Source organism: Arvicola amphibius, chromosome 9 (genome assembly GCF_903992535.2).
Source record: "Arvicola amphibius chromosome 9, mArvAmp1.2, whole genome shotgun sequence".
Taxonomy (NCBI): Eukaryota; Metazoa; Chordata; class Mammalia; order Rodentia; family Cricetidae; genus Arvicola; species Arvicola amphibius.
The window spans coordinates 108,163,080-108,187,831 of record NC_052055.2 but is presented as its reverse complement, the minus strand read 5'-3'; the positions used below and the strand labels follow the sequence as shown (position 1 = coordinate 108,187,831).

Genomic DNA, 24,752 nt, shown 5'->3' with positions numbered 1-24,752 from the left:
CTGGATGAATAAACGAGCCGCACACTCAAGTGCTCAGCCATGAACAGCAAGACAGATGGAACCGCAGCACACTACTTTAAATGAAATAAGCTAGACACGGAAAGAAAGACACAGCGTGTTCTCACTGATGGAAACCTGACAAAGCAGACGTCAACACAGAATCAGTAGTCGGGAGAAGCTGGGAAGCGTGGGGAGAGAGAAAACGGCTGTGGGGCAGCTGGGCTGGTTCATACCCAGAGTGTCTGTGTGGAACTATACAATCTCCGCTGGCCTATAGGATATGCTAATAAAAACTTAAAACTTTGAAAGAGAGATGTTATTCAGATTCCCTCAAATGCTTAAGCTACTAGTTTACTTTTCCTTTTTATTGTGGTAAGAACCCTGAAAATGAGCTCTACCTTCTTTTTAAAAAAAAAAAAAATGTAATGTAATCAGTTCCTCTATAATTTACTTGCTATTAAAAATTAAAATACTTTTTCCTTTTATTTGCAAGTTCAGAAAAATCTATTCTATATTCTAACCAATCTACTCAAACTTCTATCTATATGCCTCCAAGTTACTGTGTATCATTTCAGGCCTGAAGCTTCCAAAGCACACAGGAATCCCAGAGACTCACTACTGCCTTCGGCTCAAACCAAAGCATTTTGGTAGAACGGAGTCATTCGAACTGCACATCCCTTGCAGATCCCTGGTGACAAGTTTGGAAGGTATCCCCAACACCACAAAGTAGAAAGAAGATTATCCCGGAACTCCCGTCATACGTAACTGTTCAGAATGACAGCTGCATAGTCTAGTCTACTGCATGACGTTGGTGACAGGAACGGGAGGGAGGCTAAGATTACAGGCCCAACTGACTGTCATCGCCACCCCCTATTCTAGCATTCTCTGAGGATCCCATCGGGGCAGATACGCACAGAAACCGCAGGGCCACTGGCATGGCATACCTCTTGCTTCACTCTGATCTCCCCTCGAGATAACCACCTCCTCTCAAGCCAGAAATATCTTCTGTTTATGTATATCTCAATTTTGCCTGCCATTGTCTCTCCACTGATAATAACGTCTGAGTTCTTTCTGCCTGGTTGAAAAGCCACTGTAGACTCCAGAGACAAACTTTCGCTTCTGAGCATGGCCCAGGAAAACCTTCTGATCCAGGGGAAGTAGACTGCTATTTAGGCTGAGCCTCAAGGTGAAGGTCTTTCAATTCTGGCTCAGAGATACTGTGAGTGCCAAACTCCAGTGAGCTACATGAAACAAGAAAACCTCGTACTCAACACGTTTAAGCATACAATATCACGTCAGCCCTACTGCTAAGCACCTGATGTAAGAATCGTGGAGAGTAATCATCTTACCTAGCAAAATCTGGATTCCCTCTACCCTGGCCACTGGCAATCAACTCCAGTCCCAACCCTAAATTTAAGTCAAATGTGTGAGACAGACTTATTAAAGACCAAGAAGACCAAGGTATTTATTGAAGAAAATCACAGCATTCCTATCAAATGAAAATACATTTTTAATAGCCTCAAGAGCAAAAGTGTAATGGAAAAATAAGTTTAAAAAAAATCAAAGGGAATTCTTCAGGCACACTCTAAGGCCTATCATGTATCCAAACACTGGGGAAAATACTGAGGGGAAAATAAATCAAAACCAGGGAAGAATCTCAGACATCTGTCTTGTTCATCTGACACTGACGCACGTGAACCTCGGGGCTACTATTTTATGAAAATGGTTAAAAAGCAAACAGAAATGCATTTAGAGAGGAAGGGGGATGCTGGGCTACCGTCACAGAGAAGCTACTGCTGAACGACACCGCTTGTCTTAGGAGCTATGCGCTATAACACGACTCTCATCCCACCTTCACGAAGAACTCAAGGACTTCTGCTTTGCAGTCTACCTCCTACCTAGATTTTTTTTAAATGACATTATAGTTTTTAAAGTTCATAATGTACTTATTATTTGGATGTTTTGCCTGCATATCTTCATATGCCGCGCCTGCGTGCCCGGTGCTTGTGGAAGTCAGAGGAGTCCCCTGCAGCTGGAGTTAGAGCTGTGAGCCCACCACGTGGGCGCTGGAAATCAAACCTGGGTCCTCTCCAAGGGCAGCCAGGGCCCTTAACCACTGAGCCATCTCTCCAACCCTGAACCAAGATGTTTTTAAACATTCGTTCAGTAGACTGGTTACTCCTATTTTAAGGATTCACTAACAGCAAGTGCAAATAATCTCCTGAGAGGCCCGGCAACTAATTTGTGCATCATTGGGAGGTGCCACAACAAAGAAAACTGCAATTGTAAGAGGTAACTTAATTTTAAAAACCAGATGCCAAGTTATGAGAATGCATCTCACAAGGCGGTGGTGGCGCACGCCTTTAATCCCAGCACTCGGGAGGCAGAGGCAGGCGGATCTCTGTGAGTTCAAGGCCAGCCTGGTCTACAAGAGCTAATTCCAGGACAGGCTCCAAAGCTACAGAGAAACCCTGTCTTGAAAAAACCAGAAAAAGAGAGAGAGGGAGGGAGGGAGAGAGAGAGAGAGAGAGAGAGAGAGAGAGAGAGAGAGAGAATGCATATCAAATAACATTCCCTCTGAATGGTATGTCAGGATGAAAACTCACCCAAATTGCTCCAAGTTTGCAGACTGGACTCTACAATTCTCACTTAAGGGTACATCTACTCACAACTTGACAAAACGAACTCTATTGCTACCTGTGTCTCCTTGGGGATGGATGAGACGGGGTCTCACTCTGTAAACCAGCCTAGCCTTCCAACTCACAGCAATCCTCCTGCCTCAGCTTCTGAGAAAACTAGAATTACAGGCAGGTATGTACCATCAAGCCCAAAACTTGTGTCACATTTTTTTTCAGACTTTTCTCCCACATCTTATCTTTCTTTTCAAAACTCTGTTTTTTATTGATGGGGGGGATCCCCAACAGAAGCCAGAAGAAAGAGTTAGATCTCCTGAAACGGAGTTCTAGGTGGTTGTGAGCTACCATGCCCTGCTAGGATATGAACCTGGTCCTCTGCAAAAGCAGCAAGTGCTCTTAATCACTGAGCCATCTCTCCTGCCCATCTTATTTCTTTCTAAATGGCACTAAATCCAGGGATTTATACAAGCTTAACTCATTTTCCTACAGAGAGTACATTTTCATCAAATTTCCACTTGCCAACAAAATCACCTGCTAACACACTTGCGGTCATCCGGAGCAGGAGACGGAAAAGCACACTGGCACTCCAAATGTGGTTAAATTTACATTACTGTTACGTGTACATACTGTGTGAATACGGCATGTGGAGGACAGAGGGCAATTTCTAGGAGTTCATTCTCTTTGCACCATGGTTCCCGGACTCGAACTCAAGTCACTTATACAGCAAACTCTTACCCATGAAGCCTTATTCATCAGGGCAAGTTTATCTTCTTTCTAAAAGTAAATAGGAAGCCCAGGAGATAGCTTAGAGGGTAAGCCTGATGACTCACTCCAGTTTGATCCTGGGACCCAAATGGTAGGAAGAGAGAAGGGGTTTCCGAGCTGTCCTGATACACAGTGTGGCGCAGTGGCCTGCACACACACAAGGCAAAGGGAAGGAAATGAAATACAGATAGCAAGCAGTGTGAGCAATACCTTCCAAGGGAAGTGTTTTACTCCCTGTGTTGAAATAATAGGCCAGTGCCTGCCAATGAACATTTTATCCATTTATGTACACTCACTTTGAGACAGATAAGAGTTGTGAAGTGTGTTGTAAAAATGTGGACTGCGCCAGGTGGTAGTGGGGCACGCCTTTAATCCCAGCACTCTGCGGACAGAGGCAGATGGATGTCCATGAGTTCAAGGCCAGCCTGGCCTATTGAGTGAGTCCCAGGATAGTCAAGACTGTTTGACAGAGAAACCTTGTCCAAAAAATGTGGACTACATAAAGACACTTAAGGTCGGAACCACTGTTATACATTTATCACCGTGTAAATTCCATCCCTTCTTCCCCCAGACACCCATGTACGGTGCCCCCGAAACACCACCAGCAGCTCATTACTGCACATCAGCATCCTACCGACTACCGAAGGCCTCTTCCAGCACCCTGTGCACAGTAAATGCAGAGTGGCTGCTCTTAACATGGGGTATCAGTGTTCACCACCTGCCAGCCCTTCGGCGCTCCCTCCACCCACAGCTGCCCACTTTAAAACAGTCTTTGCTAAACTTTGTTTTGGAGTTCAAGGAAAGAGAACCAATTTTTAGAAATAAACACATTAGAGTCTGGGCTATTTGGTTGATAGTGGCAGTATCTGGCGGAAAAAGCTCCGCGATGTACCACAGGCTACCCCCAGCTATCACAGGTTACCCCAGCTCATGGGCAATGGCCTGAGGAGTTGTTTGCAGAAACACTTCGCTCAGGTGAAAATGGGATTCTTGACTTTACCACAGAAAAGAATTTCAGGGTAAAACTGAGAGAAGCAGATGTTCTTCAGGAAGAGAACTCAATACTGATCTAAGTGTAAAGGTTCATAGAAAGAAAAAGATGTACCACAGCCAAGGGTGGCTATGAGCTTCTCAAAGGACCTCAGTGTCCTAACAGTACCTGTCCACAGGATCCCGTGGCTCTGGCTCTCAAGTTACATCTCAACAGTGCTGGGAAGAAACGTTTCCCTCTGGTGGGCCAGTGAGCTCATAGGCTGGTGCCCGAGGTGTTGCACAGAAGAGAACAGCCTCCTGATAAGGTAAAGCCAGGGTCATGAGGAGTTCTGATTCCTAGAAGACTGTAGGTTTACAGCTAGCAAAGGTCACAAATGCTAGGGCCCTGAGCATAGCTCCTGGCTATTTCAACATCCTGACTTGAAAAGTCCCTGCAGACAACCTTCACAGCAAATGCTGATAAGTGCACTGGATTCTCAGCTGGAGGGGTGGGGAACCAATCTAACTCCCCAGAAAGGGGCTCCTCCTGTTTCCCTTCCCACCTCTTAATCTCCCCCTATCCATCTTACTTCAATTGACCTCCTGTCTAGCATATGCAAGGCCCTGAGTTTGATCCTATGCTCTGCAATAAATAAGACTTTAAATCAAGGTTCAAGTCCAAATTCTGTAAGATAATTCAGAGAACAAGACAATAATTACTACACGCAGATTATGGATCAGGCAATATGCCAAGAGCTAAAAGGCATTATTATCCAACGAGAACTCAAAGTCACTCGATGAAGCAGGGCCATTACATGCATTTTGCAAATGGGACTGGGTCAGAAAAGCTAAGTGAACAAACCCAGCTCCTAGATGACAGCGACCTGAAGACAGAGGGCCTGAGAAATGAGTGTGAGCCTTCACCAGCCACGCTCCGAAAGCCGACACCCACCTCTTAATCCTGCACAAAGCCACGCGCACTAACCATTTAGCTGTCTGAAGGCCATAACCAGAATGGGGTTCTGTTTAGGCTCAGGGCTTTTAGTTCAACTTAGGTCAATGCAGTATAGACAGCAAACTGTGGCTCTAATTGCAATCGTGGGCTTACGAAAGGGAAAGCATTAATAATTAAAGGTCTCTGACAGAAAGGCATGTTTGTGATGCAGGGCTCAGAGTGGGGAACAGTTAGGAGACCTTTTCTGCAAGCAGTCTGGAAGACGAAGGGCCGAATGACCTCAGGGATGTGCAGGGATCTGTGAGCAGAGTGCTGCCAAACAGTGCTCCACCGCCCACAGCCCTTCAGTCCCCGTTCAAACCCTCGGCTGCCCTCGGCAACTTGCATCAAGACAAAGGCAGTGCAAGGTGTGTGAATGCTCGGTGCAACCCTGAGCAGCTCTTCCTCCCATCTTTAGTCTAATTCTCAGGCTATCTGTTGACTAACTTGCCCTCTGTCAAACACGCAGCTGGGCCTCTCGCTCCTTCAACCTCATCAACATCTCCCGGAAGTACTTACTCTCCAGCTGAGCCCTTCTCTGAACTCTAGATCATTATGAAATTGATTAAGGGGGTGCTCCCGGGCTAAGGCCTGCTTCCCTAGCACGCCTCCTTGGTTAAGTTCCACTTGAACTGCTACAAACCAAGACAACAATAGACTGGTCATTCCAGGACGGCTGATTTCAGGTCTCTTCAACACTCTCTGGTTAATTAAAGAAATGGCAGCCTGAGAGCAAAAACTATGGAATCAAACAACCTGTCTCTGTGCCTTCTTAGGTGTTAACCGGCTACTCAAAATCCTGAGGCGGGGCGAAACAGGGAAGCAGGACAGACGACATTCCTGCACTAACAACTTACAGCACACTGACACTAAGGACAGAAGCCAACGGTGACTACCGCGGAGTAAAACAATCCATGGCAGGCCAGGTGAGATTGGGTAAGAGATGACAGAGCTGCCTTGGAATCCGGACCACACTAAGAAGGCAGTCTGAGGAGCAGCGTTGAGTCGCTGAGTCTCCAGCTGAACCTGCCAGGTGTTCATTCTGAGACAGGGAACGGCAAAGGCCCCAGGGGAGGAAATAATAGGATGCCATGTTTACAAGGAACAGGAAGAGGACAGAGAGATAGTAACACATCAATTTTGGAAACATGGAAAGATCAGTGCACACAGGGCTCTGTGGGTCAGGGTGGAATCTAACACAAAGCACGGGGAAGCCACTGGTAGGGGAAAAGAGGTAAACAGCAATGTCTTCTCACTTAGGTACCAGAAATTCCATGCTGCTTGCTGTACCAGGCAGTAAGGAGGTGGTGGTTGAGAAGCCGCACTGATTCAGAAAGGTAAAACTTAATGACAGAGAACGAGAAATGATGTCACATTGTGATACATAATTTTGTTTTTTTTTCCATCCATGGTTTCTGGCCCCAAGGCAGACCACAGAAACTTTATCTTTCCCTCTCCTTTCTGCCTTTAGCTGCTCATAAAATTCTCTCACCTGCCCCTGCCCACAGTGGATAGTAACGCCTTCCTCTCTGCAGAGACCCCACCCATGCCCAGAGAAGAAATAAAGCACAGCCAGACAAGAAGGTTAAAGCAGACAGTCTCTGGAGCAGGCAGACCTGCAGGGTCCTCAAGCAGTATACCGCCAGGGAACTGGCTGTGTGAGCGAGCACATCTTGACATGGCTGTCCACGCTTCTAACAGGACTGTGCAAAGAAGTTGCCAAAGGGGACAGCTCTTGAGAATTTCCAGATTGTCGACACAAGGATCCTCAGTTGGCACACCCCCAAAAGGGCCAGGAAGCTGCTGCCCTTTCCCTTACTTTACCCTATACCTCTCTTGTTCTATCTTAGAGCAAATTACCAAGCGGTGGAAAAACCTGGTAGAGTCTGGGGCATAGCTTGGAGGTACATAAGCCACAAGGGCAGGCACAAAACCCTGGACTCAATCCCCAACACAAGACAGGCAGGGGAAGGAGGGCAGAGAGAGGATTAAAAAAAAAAAAGGAAGAAGGGACACAAGCAGCTGAACCTGGGGCTTGAACTGGCACCTGAAAGGGTGAAGGGAGCATCTTAACACTGGGCCTGTGACCTGTGCAATCCGATGATTGCACTGAACCAGCAGACGTCTGGCTTGTGTTTGCTGCAGAGCTGACTGACTGGGTCTAGCCTTTGTGCCTTCCCTCTTCCCACGCTTTTCTGTGCTCTTTATCTCCCGTGGGAGACCCTGATGGCGAATCACCTTTTTGAAACAGCTGGGGTTTGTTCCTTCAAAAAGAGCAATTTCTCCCTGCCGTTTTAATTTCTTCTAATCAGTGTATGTGGCACAGTATCCTAGCAGTACTCACTGGCTGCACATATGTTCTCTTCCCTATAGTGAAAGTCTGTGTCTCCCGAATCCCATGGTCTCGCCACTGCAAAAGCTGTCTGGTAATGTGCGACGGATCGTTACTAATCTAAAAACATCTCACACGTACAAAGAGACTTCATACACTTCCGTGTTCAGTTCTCTTGGTGATTTATAAATAATTCCCTATGCTGAGGACACACCAGACCTGTGCGGGACCTGCAATCATAAGCCCAGCCTTCCAGGCTAACCCAGAAGTAGGACTCCAACCTGGAGCCTTCCCTACCAGGGAAGCCTTTCAGGACAGCACACCGCTCACTGAGCCGGGCATCAACCTAAACCCCACTACAGTAGCACCAATCTGTCCCAGAATATGCGTCTCCTTAATCTTTCAAAGAATAACTGCCTTTCTCCACACTTCACTGGACTTGCTGATCTGATTATTCCTTTTCTCCAGACCTGAGATGAGCTTCTTGTAAACACGAGATGAACATTATACAACGGACAAAGGGTTCTGCTTTCATCTCCAGAATGAGGAACTGAAGTGACACCAAGAGACCCACTGTGAGGACAGCTAAACAAAGCAAGCTGGGGTGTGTGCGCCACATCCTGCTGTCAAGAAGGCTAACATCTGCTAGAATGAATGGTGTTATGTTTGGATCGGGAATGTTCTTGCAAGGTTGGAGCCTGATCTCCAGCTGCTGGTACTAGTGGGAGGCGGTAAAAACTTGATGAGCAAGAGGGCTTCAAAGGGTACTGTGACCCTGGCCTACCTCTTCCCCTGCTCCCAAGAAGTGGAAAAGTGAACGACAGAGCTTGGGAGCATGTGTCCAGCCATGACGCTCTCTCTGCCTCAGGCAGGCACAGAAAAACACCTAGCCAAGTGACCCGGCTGAGACCTCTGACCCTCACCTTCCTTTGAGGTAACTTTTCAAGTATTTTGTCACAGTGACAGCTGGCGGAACCCAGATGGCAACCACTCAAGGTGTTGACCGTATATTTTTATTCTTTTATGTCTGGGTTTCTGGGAGTTAAGACGGGGTCTTAGACATGCTCAGTGTGGAGTCTACTACTAGACTCTCCCCTATAGCTTTTAGAACATGCGCTACATGTCACATACCATAAACATTCACATATGTAGCTGAGGCAAAACAGAACAAAGAAACAAATGCTCCAAACATCCAAAACATCAATGAGTGAAAAGACAAACTATACTGATATATACTCAAACAGTGGTGATCCTACACAGCAGAAGCAATCAAGGAACCAGGCTTACAGGTAAAAATATGCCTCCAAAACCTAGTATTAAGAAAACAAGAAGGCGTGTAGAGCGTCTAGAAAGGTGTGAGAAAGATCAAAGGCCTCTGCAGGGATTCTCAGAATGGGCAGGTGGGAGAGGGAACACAAAGTCTCAAGGTAGGAAGAATGGAGAGTCAAGGAACCACGGGCTGGTGTCCTAACCTTGTCAAGGTCTCGGCTAACTTCAGCAGCGACAGAAGTTCACAAACTTAAAAGTCTATAGTAACCACGATGATCCTTTGATAGAACTAATTACACTCTAATTACAATGATCTGGCTTTAAAAGTTTCTGAATCCACTGCCAGGAGGTGGTAACACACACCATTAATCCCAGCACTCAGGAGGCAGTTCTCTGTGAGTTTGAGGTCAGCGTGGTCTACACAGTAAGTTCCGGGACAGGAACCAAAGTTACACAGAAAAACAAAAAACAAAAATTTTCTGAACCCAAACTAGAGCCTATGAGAAGGCTAAAGCGGGCACAGAATGGATTCAGGCAGCATCACAGGAGATTTAAACTTACAGGTAAGTCTGAGACACAGCAAGTACAGTCAGCTTTTAAAATGCAAAGGAGAGGCACAAGAACAGGAGATACAGTGTGAAACAACAGGCCCAGACCATGTCTCAAGAGAGGAATGCACAACCGAAGGCCTGGCAGCCACGGCAATGGAAAAACGTGGGCAAGCTGTGCTCTGAGATGCTTGAATTCATCATCTACAAACAACTTGTGAATATCAGAGTGTTCTCAGCAAATATAGTTATTTGGGGGGTAAAGTGGCAGCCGAGCAACTTTTATCTAGTTTCCTTAATAACCAAGACACTGGAGCAGAGTACAATGGTCCAGTCTTTAACACCAGCACTCAGGAGACAGAGGCAGGCAGATCTCACTGAGGCCAGTGTGGTCTACATAGTGAGTTCCAGGCCAGCCAGAGATACACAGTGAGACCCTGTCTTAGGAAGAAGGAGGGAGAGAGGGAGGGAGGGAGGGAGGGAGGGAGGGAAGATTATCATATGAGCTGACAAAGTTCACTAACGTGAGCACACGCACTGTTCCACCCTTCACTCAACTTCCCTTTCTTTCCACCATTATTTGTTGTGCATCCGCGCTGTGTGTCCAGGTTCAAGGTCGTGAGGACCCTAGGACCCCTTGTAGGAGTCAGTTCTCTCTTCCCACGTGTGTCCTGGGGATCAAACCCAGGTTGCCAGTCTTGGGGGCAAGCATCTCTACCTGCTGAGTCACCTCACCAGCCCCATCAACTTCCCTTCTTAGTAAGGATTTGCTAGTTTGGTCAACATCATGTAGGGGAAAAGTGAGAAGCATGAATGAGAAGCAACTTTCTTGTTTAAAGGCTGGGATTTAAGAAGAAAGCTTGGGTCTGACCTGTGAGAGTGGGGGGGGGAGGAGGAGGAGGAAGAAGTACCCCGTGGCTAACGCGGTGCATCGGTGCTATCAACGCCCCACACAGACTGGCTTTCCTCACCCTCCACAGCTTCCCCACGGGTCCTCACTGATCTTGTACATCCTACAGATTTTAACACATGTGTCATGACTCCCTCCTGTGAATCACCGCAGCACAAGGACAGAGAAGCTTTATTGTGTTACAGATCTGCTCGGTGCCTCTCCACTCCCCCCACCCCCACACACAACTAGGAGAGTCACTTTCTTTCTGCTGTGCACGGTTCTGCCTTTTCAGCTCACAAGCTTGAAGTCACAGTGCACACAGCGCTCCGACTCTTCAGGAAGTGTTTCTTTCGTAAGAATGTAGGGTGAGGTTTCCTGGACTTGACTGCTTCCTCTCTTTCAGCGCTGTCTAAGCTTATTAGAGTTTATCTACTCCCTACTGAAGGACATCTTGGTCACACGTGAACTCTGACAAATGTGAATAAAGCTGCTAGAGACGCCTGCAGGGTTCCCTGTAACCTACGCGAGCACCAGAGGGTCTGAGATCATCCGGCTCAACAGTTACGGACACGCTTGAGTCTGGAGAAGCTGCCTTTCAATCTGGCCGTGCCTTTTGTGCACATGGTCACTGGACTGCCCCCCAGTGCTCTGAACCCCAGCCCGCACTGTTGCCCCAGTACTATGGACTGAGTCACCCTAACACGTGTGGAATGCATCCCCGCCTTGTCAACCTGTGACAGATGGAGGCTGGGCCCTTGTCGGGCTTATGTGTCATAGGTGCTTCCTTCCGGATGAGGTGTCTCTTAAGATCCTTCGCCTATTTTGTAATCATTGCTGAAAAGCAATGTTGATGGAGGCATCTTTCTCACGCTCCTGACCTTAGCAAGAAAGCATTCAATTCTTCACCATGAACTTGATGGGGGCATCTCTCTCACGCTCCTGATCCTAGCGAGAAAGCATTCAAATTCTTCACCATGCACTATGATCATCTACAGTTTTGGTGACATTCTTCGCCAACCAAGGAAGCCCCTCTTTATCCCTATTTGGTGAACACTTTTCATAACGAACCGGTCTTAGGCTTGTCAAGTGCTTTTCTTGTGTGCACTGATACGACCCTACTGTTTTTCTTTCTTAGCCTGTTGATGTGATGAAATTATTTCAAGTGGTTTTCTATTGCCAATTCGGCCCTTCACACCTGGGATGCCCCACTTTGTTATGGAGTATAATTAATGGTGGTCTCTTGTTTATGTTTACTTGGCAGGCAGCTGTCCATGAAATCACTTTATACCTAGGAATGGTCCTCAAGCTATTAGCAAGAAGGAGGTTAGGGATTTCAGAAATCTGGTGTGTGTGCTTGAGAGAGCGAGAAGATAGATATAACAAAAGCCCCTCTATCTTCTGAAAAAGATGGCAATGTGTTCCTTTGGTATTTGGCAGAACCTAAACAAAAAATTAGATTTTCTGAAGGGAATCAGATGATGGCTGGAGACACTGTCACAAAAAGACTCGATGTTTCTCCATTTCACTTTTCAGTCTCACTTGCCATGTTTCAAATTACAGCACAACAACATCAATACGTATTTTCACACTTTCTGTTTCAAGGCTAAACAGCCATAGAATTGGACTGTCCAGTATTTTAGCTTTCTGAAAATTAGGTCGTAAACCCCAGAGTTTTCTGAAATCACAAATCTAAATGGTAAAATGAGGGACTGTGATTTCATCTATTGTGTTTCAAATGAATGCTGAAAGTGCCTCATGTGTCTCTGCCACTTAACATAGTGGGTTGTTTTTTAACCAGGAAGATGGAGAAAGCTCTTTGGTCTTAACCCACATTTCAGATGAGGCTATTTCCTAAATGTAAAGACCTGAAACAATGCCAGCTCCCAGCGAGGCTTCCAAGAACTAGCCATCCAATGCGTTTTGCTTTCCCTATTGTGAGCTGGTAAGCGCCTCTTATCGATACCTGTCCTGATTACCTAACTCCAAATCTAATCTGTCTATTCTAATTCGATCTTATCGGACTTTCAGCAGCGGCTCTGTATAAGTCAATTTCCATGCCAGATGCCAAACTCTACCTCTGCCGCAGATCTAACACCCAAAGAGACTGGCAAAGAAAGGGGCAGGCAGGTGGGTGCCCATCTGCAGCATAGAGCAAGATGAAGTTTCTTCCTCCAAGTCGGTCTCCCCCACCGCCGTTCTCTAAATTAGTAACGAAGGTAATTTGGTAATTTGAGACTCTTTACAAATGAAAGTATTTTCAATTATTTAAAAACGCTCTCCATTAGAAATGGGAAGGTGACCTAGTATTCAGTCTCATTAGCATATTCATTAATAATTACATGACTAGACACTATCTCTGTACCCTGTAAGGCTGCTCTATATAATGGGATCTCTCTCTGACTGAGGTACTTTCCTCCTCTGTTGGTTTGCTAATAAATCAGTCCCCTTAACAAGCAAAAGATGTGCATTCCACTACCTCCTTGGACCAATAAGTGAAGATGCTGGCAGTGAAAACAAGTCTTTGAAATGGGCCTTAAAACCCTTCGCGTTGGATCACCACCCATTAACATATTTCTTCAGAACAAAACACACTGACTCACCATTCACTTCAGTGCCGGTAAGAGAAGCAGGTCTCCGGAGAAAAGTGTCCTCTGCCCTACATACACTGCCTCCCATCAAAACTGAACTCGATAGCCACAGAAGAAAAGTGTCTTTGCGTAACACAAGGAAGGAAGCATGCCACACACAGCACACGAACAGCGGTGAGATGTATAAAAACAAAAACAAGGGCTTTAAGTTTGTTCCTGACAAGCATGCCAAGGAAGATGGTCAAAAGCTCCTCAGAGCTAGAGAGGTGGCTGTGGTTAAAGGTGCTGGAACCAGAGTTCCTATCCCAGCACCCCCACCCAACCCCCACAAGCCAGGCTTGGTTACCCATGTTCCTTTAACCCCAGTGTGGTAAGGGGTAATGACAGGAGAATCAGTAGCATTTGCTGGGTAACACAATAGCTGAAAACATATACTCTCCAAGTCCAGAATGACCCTAGCTCAAGGATAAGACAAACACAGAGTATGCCTGACCCCCCACTCTCTGGCCTTGGGACACACGTGTGTGCATGTACACACACACACACACACACACACACGTGCACGCACCTGGGCAGAAGATACTGTATTTCCTTTTCTCACATAGTCCCAAAGCCTCATCTTACACAGTGGAGCATACATCTAATGGCCATGTATTAGCAGATCTGAGATTCAGTAATCAAAACAGCCACCTCTAAAAGCTGCGCACTTTCCACAAGAGGCTTTTCCTTGCATATACTGACATTTATTTTGGTCAATAGTCCTCAACCATATCAGCTTCTATGTGGCCCATCTGTCAAACACTTTGCGATTTTTACTCTACCACTCTGAAATGAAAACAAGTAAGCTCTCCACCAACAATTCCAAACATAATCCACCTATCCTAAATAAAGTGATAAATGGAAAGGGGAAATGAAAATAAGTTACATTAAAAAAATGCATGTCAACATTTGAACACTGGGGCAAAATGATTAGTAACTGGGACAAAATAATTAGTAACTGGACATGACTGCACTGCAAACCTGCTTACGATGCAATGTTCCAAACTATAAACAATTGTTCATCAAGTTGTGAACAAAACAAACCTTCCTTTAATCTATACAACAGGAATGGACAGAGACAGATACAAGAAAATTCATTCTTGGTTAAAATGATGACTTTATAAAGTGAAAACTTCAGGCTCAGATAGTTACAAATATTACAGGAATGTCAAGCATGATATTCCTAAGCCATGAAGGACACAGGAACATTCTTTGTTCAGCATGTCCCGCACATAGCAAAAAGCATAGCATCCCCGCCCCCATCCACCACATGTTAGTGGTTAATCCCAATTACAAACCACTAAGGGGAGGGGGGGCGGGGAAAGGTTGCTAATTTCCCTCCAGAGAGCAACCTCCCTGGACCAACTAGCTCCCACCCAATTTAGGTATGAATCACAATATTGGAGTCCAGCTCTATTACCTATGAACTATGCGATCACTGGCTAATGAGTTAAGTTCTCTAAACCTCCGTTTCCATGGTATCAAAGAGAATCAACACTCCAGGGCTGTCTGGAGTGTGGGGATGACTCAACAACGCTGCAGCAGCACAGGGTAGGTGGTTTACAACCCCTGGCTTTTTGAAATAGGAACAAGGGGGCTGTATCCTGCAAACAAAAACAAAAAAAAACACCAGTGCCTGATAGGTACTAAAAGAAACTAAATGAGTAAGAGTGAGAAAAGTCCAGAAATTTAAGGTACAAGTTACAAGGGGCCCAGGTGGGGGGAAGCACACAAGTATCAGGAAAATCAAGGTCAGGAAGGTAGAGACTAGGAATAATGCATTCAAGAAAAAAAAAAAAAAAAAGCAGTCAAAGGCATGAAAACAGGGCTTGGCTCTGAGAAGAGAGGTGGGGGATGGCATATTAGGGATCAGGGATGAAGGCTGTCGAGACATTACAGGACCGGTGCCCACGGAAGGATACCAAGGACACTTGAGTATACCAGAAACCTGGGGCTAAGATGCAAACATGACTCCCCGATAACGCTGAATAATGGCCAAACTAAATATTCAGGACAAACACAAACTATCATTGCAGCCCCTGAAACAAAAGTCCATATTCTTAAATGTAAATAAGCAGAAAGAACGCTAAGAGCAGAAGGCAGCTTGAGTTCTCTGCTTCCTGGTTCTGCGGATGGATTGGGGCAGGCCTCGGCCTCTAGGGTGCTGGGATCACAAGGCCTTCACCATCAGGCCTCGCCTGCGCCTTTCTTTACTAACCAAAAGTCTTAATGTATAGACCTCATTCATTAAAAGGAACTGAGGATAATCTACCCCTGTCCCTTGATACCATTCCAGGCAAATCCGAGACCTTCCTAAACACATTAATTAGCAATACCTTACATCACCCTTGAAAAGCAAGAGGTAAGCTACGGTATTATTAGCCTCTTTTTATTATGGGGAAACTGGGGAACAAAAAGATTAAATTACAGTATGTCACAAAATGAGCCATCATATTTTCTAGCACTTTAATTAAAGGCACCAAGCCCACATTACAGACTTCCCAGCTTTAGTAGAACTTTTACTACTGCTTCAACCGGGGGACTAAAGGAAAAACACCAACAGTAACTTAAAGGTCATTTGCCCAATTTGATACTTGTCACCCAAAACTCAGGAGTTTCAAATTTTAGACCGTGTAAGCAGTAATCTACCCCTCCCCCCGCGCACACACACACCGGAAAGGGGAAAAAAAAATAAGGACACTTGTAAACAGCACCACCGGTCGGAAATCCTGGGTCCACGTTTTACTCGGGTTATGTGGCAGGCAATACAGGAGTTGGCTGAGGCCGACGGAAAAGATGCCCCAGGGGGCTCAGCGCGGCCTCGCCACCACCGCTGCCCAGCACTCCAAACATGACCCCAAACGTTCTCCCTTGGCCCCTGCATTGCACCACGAGCCTCGCGATCCCCAACCCAGACCTGGGCTAGGCCCTGGCTGCCGGGCTTCCGTGAGCACCGGAGCCGCACCTAGCCAGGCACTTCCCCAGCCCGGTTCCTCCCCGCGCCCGGCCTCGGCTCCCATGCATTCTCACCGCCCGACCGGCGTCCCCCGACGCAGGGAAGCGAGGTAGCCGCGCAGGTCGGTGGAGCGCAGCGCCCGTCGGGGTCCCGGAGCCGCCGCCTATCAGCGGAGCGCAGGGGCGGGGCCGGCTGGGGCGCGGGGCCGCGGGCGGGGGCGGGCGGGGGACCGGGCGCCGGGCGGCTCCGGGCGCCGCGCGCACACACCGGGCCGGCTCCCGAGGGCTCCAGCGCGGCCCCGGGGAGCGCGAGCGGGGAGCGCGCGGCCTGCGGTCAGCGGCCCAGCGGCCGGAAAGATGGTGTCCTGGATGATCTCCCGAGCCGTGGTGTAAGTGCCGGAGGGGACTGGGGGGAGGGGTAGGGGGGCAAAGAAGCGCTCGTGGCCCGGTTGTGGAGCCGAGCACGACGGGCCGTGCGCGGCCTGCTGCTCACCCGTGTCCGAGTCGCTGCGGGGCTCCGGGGCGGCGGCGGCGCTGGGAGCAGAGCGCGGGCGGGCGGCGGGCTCTGCTCCGTGGAGCGGCTCCGTGGCGCTCGGCGGGCTCTGCTCGGCTTCTCCTCCGCTCCTCGGCTCGTCGGCTGCGCGCCGGGCTCTGCTCGGCTCCTCCTTGGCTTCTCGGCTCCTCCGCTGCCCGGCGGTGCGCGCGGCGGACTCTGCTCGGCTCCGCGGCGCGCTCCCGGCTGCGGCTCCCGCTCCCGCGGCCCGCGCTGCGCGGCACCGCCCTGCGCAGGCTCCGCCGACGCTGAGCGCGGGAGGCCGGCGGGGCTCCGGATGCGCCCGAGCCTTTGTCACCAGGTCTACCGCGTTGCGGTGTCTGTGTCCCCGGCGGCCGTGCGCCCCGCGGTCACGTGTAGTAGGTGGAGAGATGGCTGTTAGAGCCGTGACTGCGGAACCCTGCTCAGGGGTCCCAGGGTAGACCGCTATCCCAGGAAAGAGCCTGGACTTGAAAGGTCGGCCAAACCCTCCCTCGGGCCCTGTCTGGGAAGAAATATTTGCGACGGAGGAGGCGCAGGTGTCTGTCCCCTTTGTTCACATCATCTTTTTACTTTATTGCGATACCTGCCAGAGCTGCGGGTCGGAAAGAAAGGGGTTGGAAGTTGTGTTGTTTAATCTGCAAAGGTATTTGAATACAAGTTAAACCGGTTCTTTTCCCCGTCTTCCACCTTAGCCCTCTGCTCTAAAAGAAAGTCACCAAGTAAACTGCGGTAATTTAGGTTGAGCCCGGGGACGGGGATTCATTATTCATGTAGGAGTAATGTCATCTGAGTACCTTAATGAAATGTTTATATGAGGTAGCAGGCCTCGCTGATTAGCTTATAATTTGAAGGGAGAAAATAACATTACTTGAGCTTTTTTTTTCTCTCCTTTCACTACGGAGTAGCTAAATTATCTAGCTTGGTTTTATTTCATTTGGAAGTGAACTAGGTAACCTAATTTGCAATGTATTCAAAATTTGTCATTTTGCAAAACGCCTCAAGCTTTGAAGTTTATGAACTTCTTGTGTTCATCTTAAAACCCAAAATAAATAGAGTTATACCACGGATGCCTTCAAATTGTTTTTTAGCCTTTTCCAGGGCAATCTTTGGGTTTCCACATAATCCAGGCATACTTTTTTGCCAAGGAAGTATAGTCGACTCTACTAGGCTACCAGAAGTCTCTCAACTGCTTTGCCCAAACTCTGAAATTAAATTCCCCATTAAAAAAAAAAAAAACTGTATTTGTCTTTTGATCTCTTTGACCATTTCTACTGATGGAAAATTATGGGACAGATTGGGTGAGTTGCATTCACAAAAGTTTTGTTTTTGTTTTTGAAAAGGAATACGGTCCTAGTGCTGCCCCCAACACAAAGGTCAGTACCCTGTAGGAGATCTTACTGGAACAGACATTGCACATTCTCAGATATCTACTGTACAGGTCAGAATGTCAAGTCTTATGAGGGTAATACCCAGTGTTAGACAAGGAAGAGATTATATGCGGTTGGAGAGTCATCAAAGAAGGCAAGAGAGATTACATTCAAAATAGACCTTAAGGAACAAACCTAATCTAGACAGCCAAAGAGGAAGAAGGAAAGAGATTTCTGATAGGTGGATTGTTGTAAACCAGAGCCCAGGTAGATTACAGTGTGTACTCAAGGGAGCAGGGAGAGAGAAAGCGTCACCATCCTCTCAGGAGTTGGTAATCCCCAGCGACTCTGAGTGGAGCCAGTGGAGAAGGGCACCTCACTGAAGAAAGCATGCACACCTGCATTGTCAGCTGGTGGGATGGAAGGTCGGGGTGAAGAGGAAGCAGGAGATGTGATGAAGGAGAAAGGGGTTCTCCAGAGAGGTGTTAATCAAGAGTGAGGAGATGTAATTCCTGGCCTTTAGACCCAGCACAGTGGAAGCACACTTGGTAGAGAACACCAGTGGTCTGTGTGCTTCCCTCTGCTTGTGAGTTTGTCTCTAAACATGAAAGCAGTCCTGTTGTCCACACAGACCAAGGCACATGTTCTGAACCATGCAGTGGAATTTCTTTATGTACACTCTTCCTAGCTACTGAGAGGGGCCAGCTGGTCCTACACAAGATCTGACAGTTTTCTCAGCGTGAACCTCTAGTGGCACCAGTAAGGGACAAAGGATTTATTTATTGTTTTGGGGTATTCTTGGGGATATGCATCAAAGGACAACCTACAGGAGTCTGTTCTTTCTCTCCACCATGTGAGTTCCAGGGATTGAACTAGTCCCTGACTTAGGCTCAGCAGCAGGTAGAGTCTCCTCATCGTAACATGATTATTGTAAAAATCGACAAACTTAAATATTGCCACAAAACCAACAAACTATCAATTTTAATGTGTTTATTTATCTGTATGTGTGCATGGGTATATGTATGTGTACCATGTTTCTGCAGGAGCCCAAGGGGGTCAGAACACAGTGTCATATCCCTTCCATGTGGGTGCTGGAACCAAACCTGCCCCCCCTTACAGGAGACATAGAGTGCTCTTAATCACTGAGCCAGCTCCCCAGATTAGCAATTTTTAATGGTAACGCGAGTGTACCACATAATACTAAATTCCTATACCTCAAAATCTGAAAGCATGACTCACGAATTGAGAGAAATACCTACCCCCTTTCCCTAACTTTTCTTAGCTCATGTTCTATAGCACTGTCCACAAAATCAAACCTCAAACCAGCTTATCTGAATTTAAATATTAGCTCTGTCACTTAGCGACAGTGACTCACCCCATAAGATAAGATGCCTTCTTACATGTAATGCCCACATGCAGCATGTGATGGGTGGTAATCATTCTATAAGTGCCAGTAAATAATTAGGAAATAAACCACCAGTGTAAGTATGCCAGGCTGCATCAAGGAAGCACTTACCCTCCCAGTACCTATATATTGAATTTTAGACTATTTTATGTTTTCTTTTCTAACCCCCTCCGAGCCTGTGTTTAGATAACAAAGCTATACATACAAAAGTTTGTACTATATCACTTTATAGGGGATGCTATAATGCAGGTACAGTTCTGCATTGGATATCTTTCATATAATGTCTTGAAGATTTCCTTAAGATAAACACATGACAAGTATGTCTGAATCAGACTTTTATGTTTTCATGATCCTTGGTCCAAAACAGCAAATTGTTGTCCAAAAAAAAAAAATTATTCCAAATGTCTTCTGTGTAAGCACAAGATGCAGCCTGGCATATGGGCGGGTGGTGTTGCAGGCCTTTAATCCCAGCACTCGGGAGGCAGAGGCGGGAGGATCTCTGTGAGTTCGAAGCCAGCCTAGTCTACAGAGACAGTTCCAGGACAGCTAGAGCTCCCTGCACAGAGAAACCCTAGCTCAAAGAAACAAACAAGAAAGAAAGAAGATGCAGCCTGGCATACTTATACTGGTGGTTTGTTTCCTAATTATTTACTTGTTAATGTCTTGCTTTACTTATTAATGTCTATGCAAACAGTCTGCCTGTCTGACTCCCTACCTCTGGATGCTTCTTTGTCTTCCCTAAACTCCTTACTGGATAGGGAAATTCAGACTATTTCATACTGGCTAGAAATGTGTTTTAATCTAATTTTACTTCTCTTCCAGATGTTATTTTTAGCTATACAGTTCATAGTTTTAGTGTTGTGTGTGTGTGGATACATGTGTGTGCGCATTTGTGGGCAGGAACACATGTATGTGGAGCTAGAGGTCAATGGCAGGTGTTTTCCTCTGTTGCTCTCCACTTTATCACTTGAGACAGGGAGGTCCTCTCTGAACCAGGAGCTCACCACTTGGCTGGTCTGGCTGGCCAGCCAACCTCAGAGATACATCCTCCTGTCTTTACGCGTAAGCACTAGAGCCACGGGTGCATCTGCCATGGCCAGATTCTTATCATGGTGCTGGGGGTCTGGGCACAGGCCCTCTTGCTTGCAGAGCAAGTGCTCTGCCCACTGAGCCATCTCCTCCACCCTATAATAACATTTCCATTTGTTTTTATTTGCCCTTGGCTATTCGGGCAGTTCTGCGGTTCAAACCTAAGACCTTGTACACACTAGTCAAGTGTTCTACCACTGAACTACATACCAAGCTCTTAAACAATTTGATTTTTTTTTACTTTGTGATTTCTTTATATAAATCCAGATGTCTGATAAGTACTTTTTTCTCACATAGAATTGAATTATGGCGAGTTTCCTATATCCTTCTTTCATGAGTAACCCCTTTCTTATATTTTGTCTTACCATGATTGCATCAAATGGCAGTAGTGAGGAAACTCCCCTCCTCTTCCTTTAACTCTTTGTTCTAGTTTCATTTCTGTTGTTGTGACAAATATCCTGACAGAAAGCAACTTAGGGAAGGAAGAGTTTATTTTGACTCAGAATTCCAGGCGGCAGTCCCTTACTGCAGGGACATGAGGACAGAAACATAGGCATCATATTCGCAGCGGGGGTGGTGGTTGGTCCTGGCTTGCTTTCCTCTAGCTTTCTCTTCTCCTAGAGGGATCGGGTCCTAGGGGATAATGCCACCCGCTGTAGACTGGGTCTTCTTCTTACACCAATTAACAGTCATGACTGTTCTACCCATAGACCAACCTGATGTAGACCGTGCCCTATTAGGTTCTTTCCAAGTGGTTTTAGGTTGGACCAAGTTGATTGTGAAAGCTAATCAACGTGTTCATCTTTTTCATATTTCATGAACATAGCTATGGAGACAAAGTTGTACACCGAAAAACTATGCTCTAGAAATATCCCCTCCTCTTTCCAGCGTGTTCTGTTTTACCCCTCTGCCAGATGTTTCTTCTGAGCATACACATGTGTTATGATTTCTCACATACCCTTAAAAACATAACTTCACAACATCCCTTCATCGTGCTGTACTTCCTTCTTACCTCTTCCTTTCCCTCCCTCTCTTCCACATAAGATGGCGCACACCTTCAACCCCAGCACTTGGGAGGCAGAGGCAGGCAGGTTCTCTGTGAGTTTGAGGCCAGCCTGGTCTACAGAACTAGTTCTAGGAAAGCCAGGGCTACACAGAGAAACCCTGTTCTCGCCCCATCCCCCAAACAAATAGAAATATGAAGCTGAAGGTTACCGTTATGTTGCCAGTGTCAGCAACATGGCAAACCAGAGCTGACAAGGAAGGAGTAAGTGAAAGTCATGGGAGGAATCTCGATACGGGTTTGTGCTGACCAGTAGTAATTCAGAAAGTAATTTCAGGAAGTACTCAGATATCCTCATAGAGACTGTGTTGATGTTTCCCAGGTAATGGTGTTCCAGTCTTAGGAAGTAATTATGTGCACACATACGTAAAACCCATCACTCTGCTGTCGACGGCTTCATTAACCTTTTATCATGTCATATTTCTGGGAAGTGTGGCCCGCTGGCACTGATAAAGCTGAGCACCGCTAACTAGGTCACTTCAGAAGTCTGAGAAGGGGCTGACAACAGGTCGGCTCCCAAGGGCTGAGGCAGGTAGCCTCTGTGGAGCTTCAACTTCCAGGTGGTTTGCGAGCCGCCTTGGATCCCTTCATCTTCACACAGCTGTGTGCCTGTGCCGGTGTGCTGTCCAGACTCTCACTGGGTCATAGCCTGCTATGATGCCTTCCTTTTAACTTGATTATCCCCATAAAGACTCTGTCTCCAGATAAGGTCACCTTCTAAAGTAGGGCTTTGGTCCCCAGCAGTGCACAGTGATCTCCAGGCATTGAGAGGGTGACAGACAGCCGCATAAGAACTATCTTAGGGACTGGGTTAAAGGGGAAAGGTAACAAAATCGCTGTCTCAATATGATTTTAATTTGTAGGGGGAAGGATGCTAATTTTCTCCTGAGGAATCACAGAGCTAGAACTGACAATGGGTGTGGGGAGCTGTAGGCGAGAAGCCTTTGTGATCTCACCTTTCACCTCGTTGACAGAGGGTCTCCCTGGTTGCTGCTGCATGTACTATGTACTCCAGGCTAGCTGATCCCAGAGCTCCCGGGCAATTCTGTTTCCACCCCACATCTCATTGTCAGAGTGCTAGAATTTCAGACACCCAACACCACATCCAGCTTGCCTTTTTTAAAAAAATACATATGCATGTTTTGCCTTCATGTATGTCTGTTTTCCATGTGCATATGTGCCTAATGCCCACAGAGGCCGAAAGAGGACATTGGATCCAGTTACAACTAGCCGTGAACCACCATGACACACCCAGATTTTTATGTGGGTACCAGGGATCAACCTCGGGTCATGAGGCTTGCTCGCACAGGTAGCACTTCACCCACTGAACCAACTTGACAGCCCATAAAGGGCAATTTTATGACCTCTAAAACTGTTCGCCATTAACTGCCGGCCTTGTGAAAGAAGCGTGTGGCCCTCCACTGGGACCAGAAGGCACTAGAGAGCCCCAGTGAAGAGCTTGACTGTACTGTTTGTCTGCTTGATTACAAGAATATCATCACTGTTGACATTAAAATGACATGTCTTGTGCTAAAGACACTGATAACCGGAAACTTTTCATCTTCAAACTTAACCAATCTTTTTTGGGGAGTAGAACAGAAATGAGGCCTCTCTGTGTAGCCCTGGCTGTCCTAGAACTTGCTATGTAGACCTAAGTTGGCCTTGAACTCACAGAGATCTTCCTGCCACTGCCTTCCTCCTGCTGGCATGCACCACCACACCTGGCCAAACTTTACTGTTGTTGGTTGTTTTACTCTTTCAGCTTTTGGGGGGACCTGCCACCCAGCTCTCAAATAAATCAAACACGGAGGCTTATTCTTTCTTCTAAATGCCCAGCCTTTGCCTCTGAACTTTTTCCTTGATCTCTCTCCTCCCTCTCTCTCTCTCTCTCTCTCTCTCTCTCTCTCTCTCTTCTCCTCCTATTTATTCTCACTGCTTGCCAGCCCCGCCTATCCTTTTTCCTGCCTTGCTATTGGCATTGGTGGTTCAGCTCTTTATTAGACCATCAGGTGTTTTAGACAGGCAGAGTAATACGGCTTCACAGAGTTAAAACAATGCAGCAGAAAAGAATGCAACACATCTTTGCATCATTAAACAAATGTTCCACAGCATAAACAAATGTAACACACCTTAAAATAGTATTCTACAACACTTTACCAAGCTTTAGGGGGTTCCAAAAGTTGGAATGTGCTTTCTTTAGAACTCTAAAGTGAGGAAACTGACTCTTGTCCTTGGAAAAACCTACAGACCATTTAAACAATAGGCCCAAAGAGTCATACCCACAGCACTACAGACTGGGGACCCAAACTGTAACCAAACCTGGTAGACTATGTCATGTTCAGAGTAGCCCAAGAATTGGTAAGGTCACTGAGAAAAAGGAAGATTCACCCTGCCGTAACTGGCTGGTATTTAGACTTAATGTAACTCAAAAAAGAATACAGAAGCTATCGTAGGCAAGTGTGGAGCTCTAATGGGACCGAGAAGGAAGTCAGAGTCAGTGGGGGTGCTTGGCTGGCAGGCCACACACCGGAATCACTCAGGAAAGATTAGTATGCCGTAAGAAACGAACGGAAAAGTCAGCCAGCCAGAGTGGTGCATGCTTGCCAATCCAGGCTTCTTGAAAGGCTGACAAGAGGATCCTATGAGCCAAGGAATTGAAGGACAGTATAGCAATACCCAGTCTCAATTAAAGCAGGATCAACCGGGAAAATGAAGGTATATAGAATCTCACAGATGTTGTTATGGTGGCTTAGTTATCTCACACAAAAAAAAGTCCAAAAATAAGTAACTTTACATTCATTCACCATTCCTGACAATAATTTTTATCTCTGCCAATCTCTGTGGGAAAATCTGCAATCATTTCAGCAGCCTTTTAAGTATACACACTTTTTAAACTACATAGGAGCATAGTTTTGTCAATTCCTGTCTAGCTTAGGGGAGGGGAGGAAGTAGCGCTGGAAAAGCTGGTGCTAGAACGAATCGGTTTGTGGCACGTAAATGCACATCTTGTACTGGTCCTGCATCTGTCAGGAGCTCTCTAAGTCTAAGAGAAGGATGGACAAACGCATGGCGTCTCCTAGGAGGAACCAGCATGGATGGACAGATGTACAGAAGGACAGACTCACTCATGTACAGAGAAATGTAAATGGAGACCATATTGAAGTTCTGTTTAGCACCTACTCGACTGCAAAAATTAAGAACTCTGAAAATATCAAGTGTTGGCAAGGATGCGTGTAGCAGCCATGTCTTCCTTAGAATGCCAACAAGAACGGAAGATGCTGGGGCTAGACTTAAAAGATGTTG

The 24,752-nt window shown here is 46.7% G+C and overlaps 2 protein-coding genes across 3 annotated transcripts in view; one reads left to right on the top strand and one right to left on the bottom strand.

The window, feature by feature from the left end:
• The window catches only part of Jmjd1c (jumonji domain containing 1C), a 173,877-nt gene extending 157,252 nt beyond the window's left edge, over positions 1-16,625 (bottom strand). The window contains exon 1 of one of the 2 annotated variants that reach the window (XM_038344050.1): positions 16,484-16,625. The gene's annotated coding sequence lies outside the window, so the exon portion shown is untranslated. Of the gene's footprint in view, positions 1-16,065; positions 16,155-16,483 lie in introns of those variants that run through there. The other variant, XM_038344051.1, reaches the window with a different exon arrangement.
• Positions 16,237-24,752, top strand: part of Reep3 (receptor accessory protein 3) — a 77,015-nt gene continuing 68,499 nt past the window's right edge. The window contains exon 1 of the mRNA XM_038344056.1: positions 16,237-16,379. Coding sequence (XP_038199984.1) covers positions 16,348-16,379 — 32 coding nt within the window. The 5' untranslated portion in view covers positions 16,237-16,347. The remainder of the gene's footprint in view (positions 16,380-24,752) is intronic.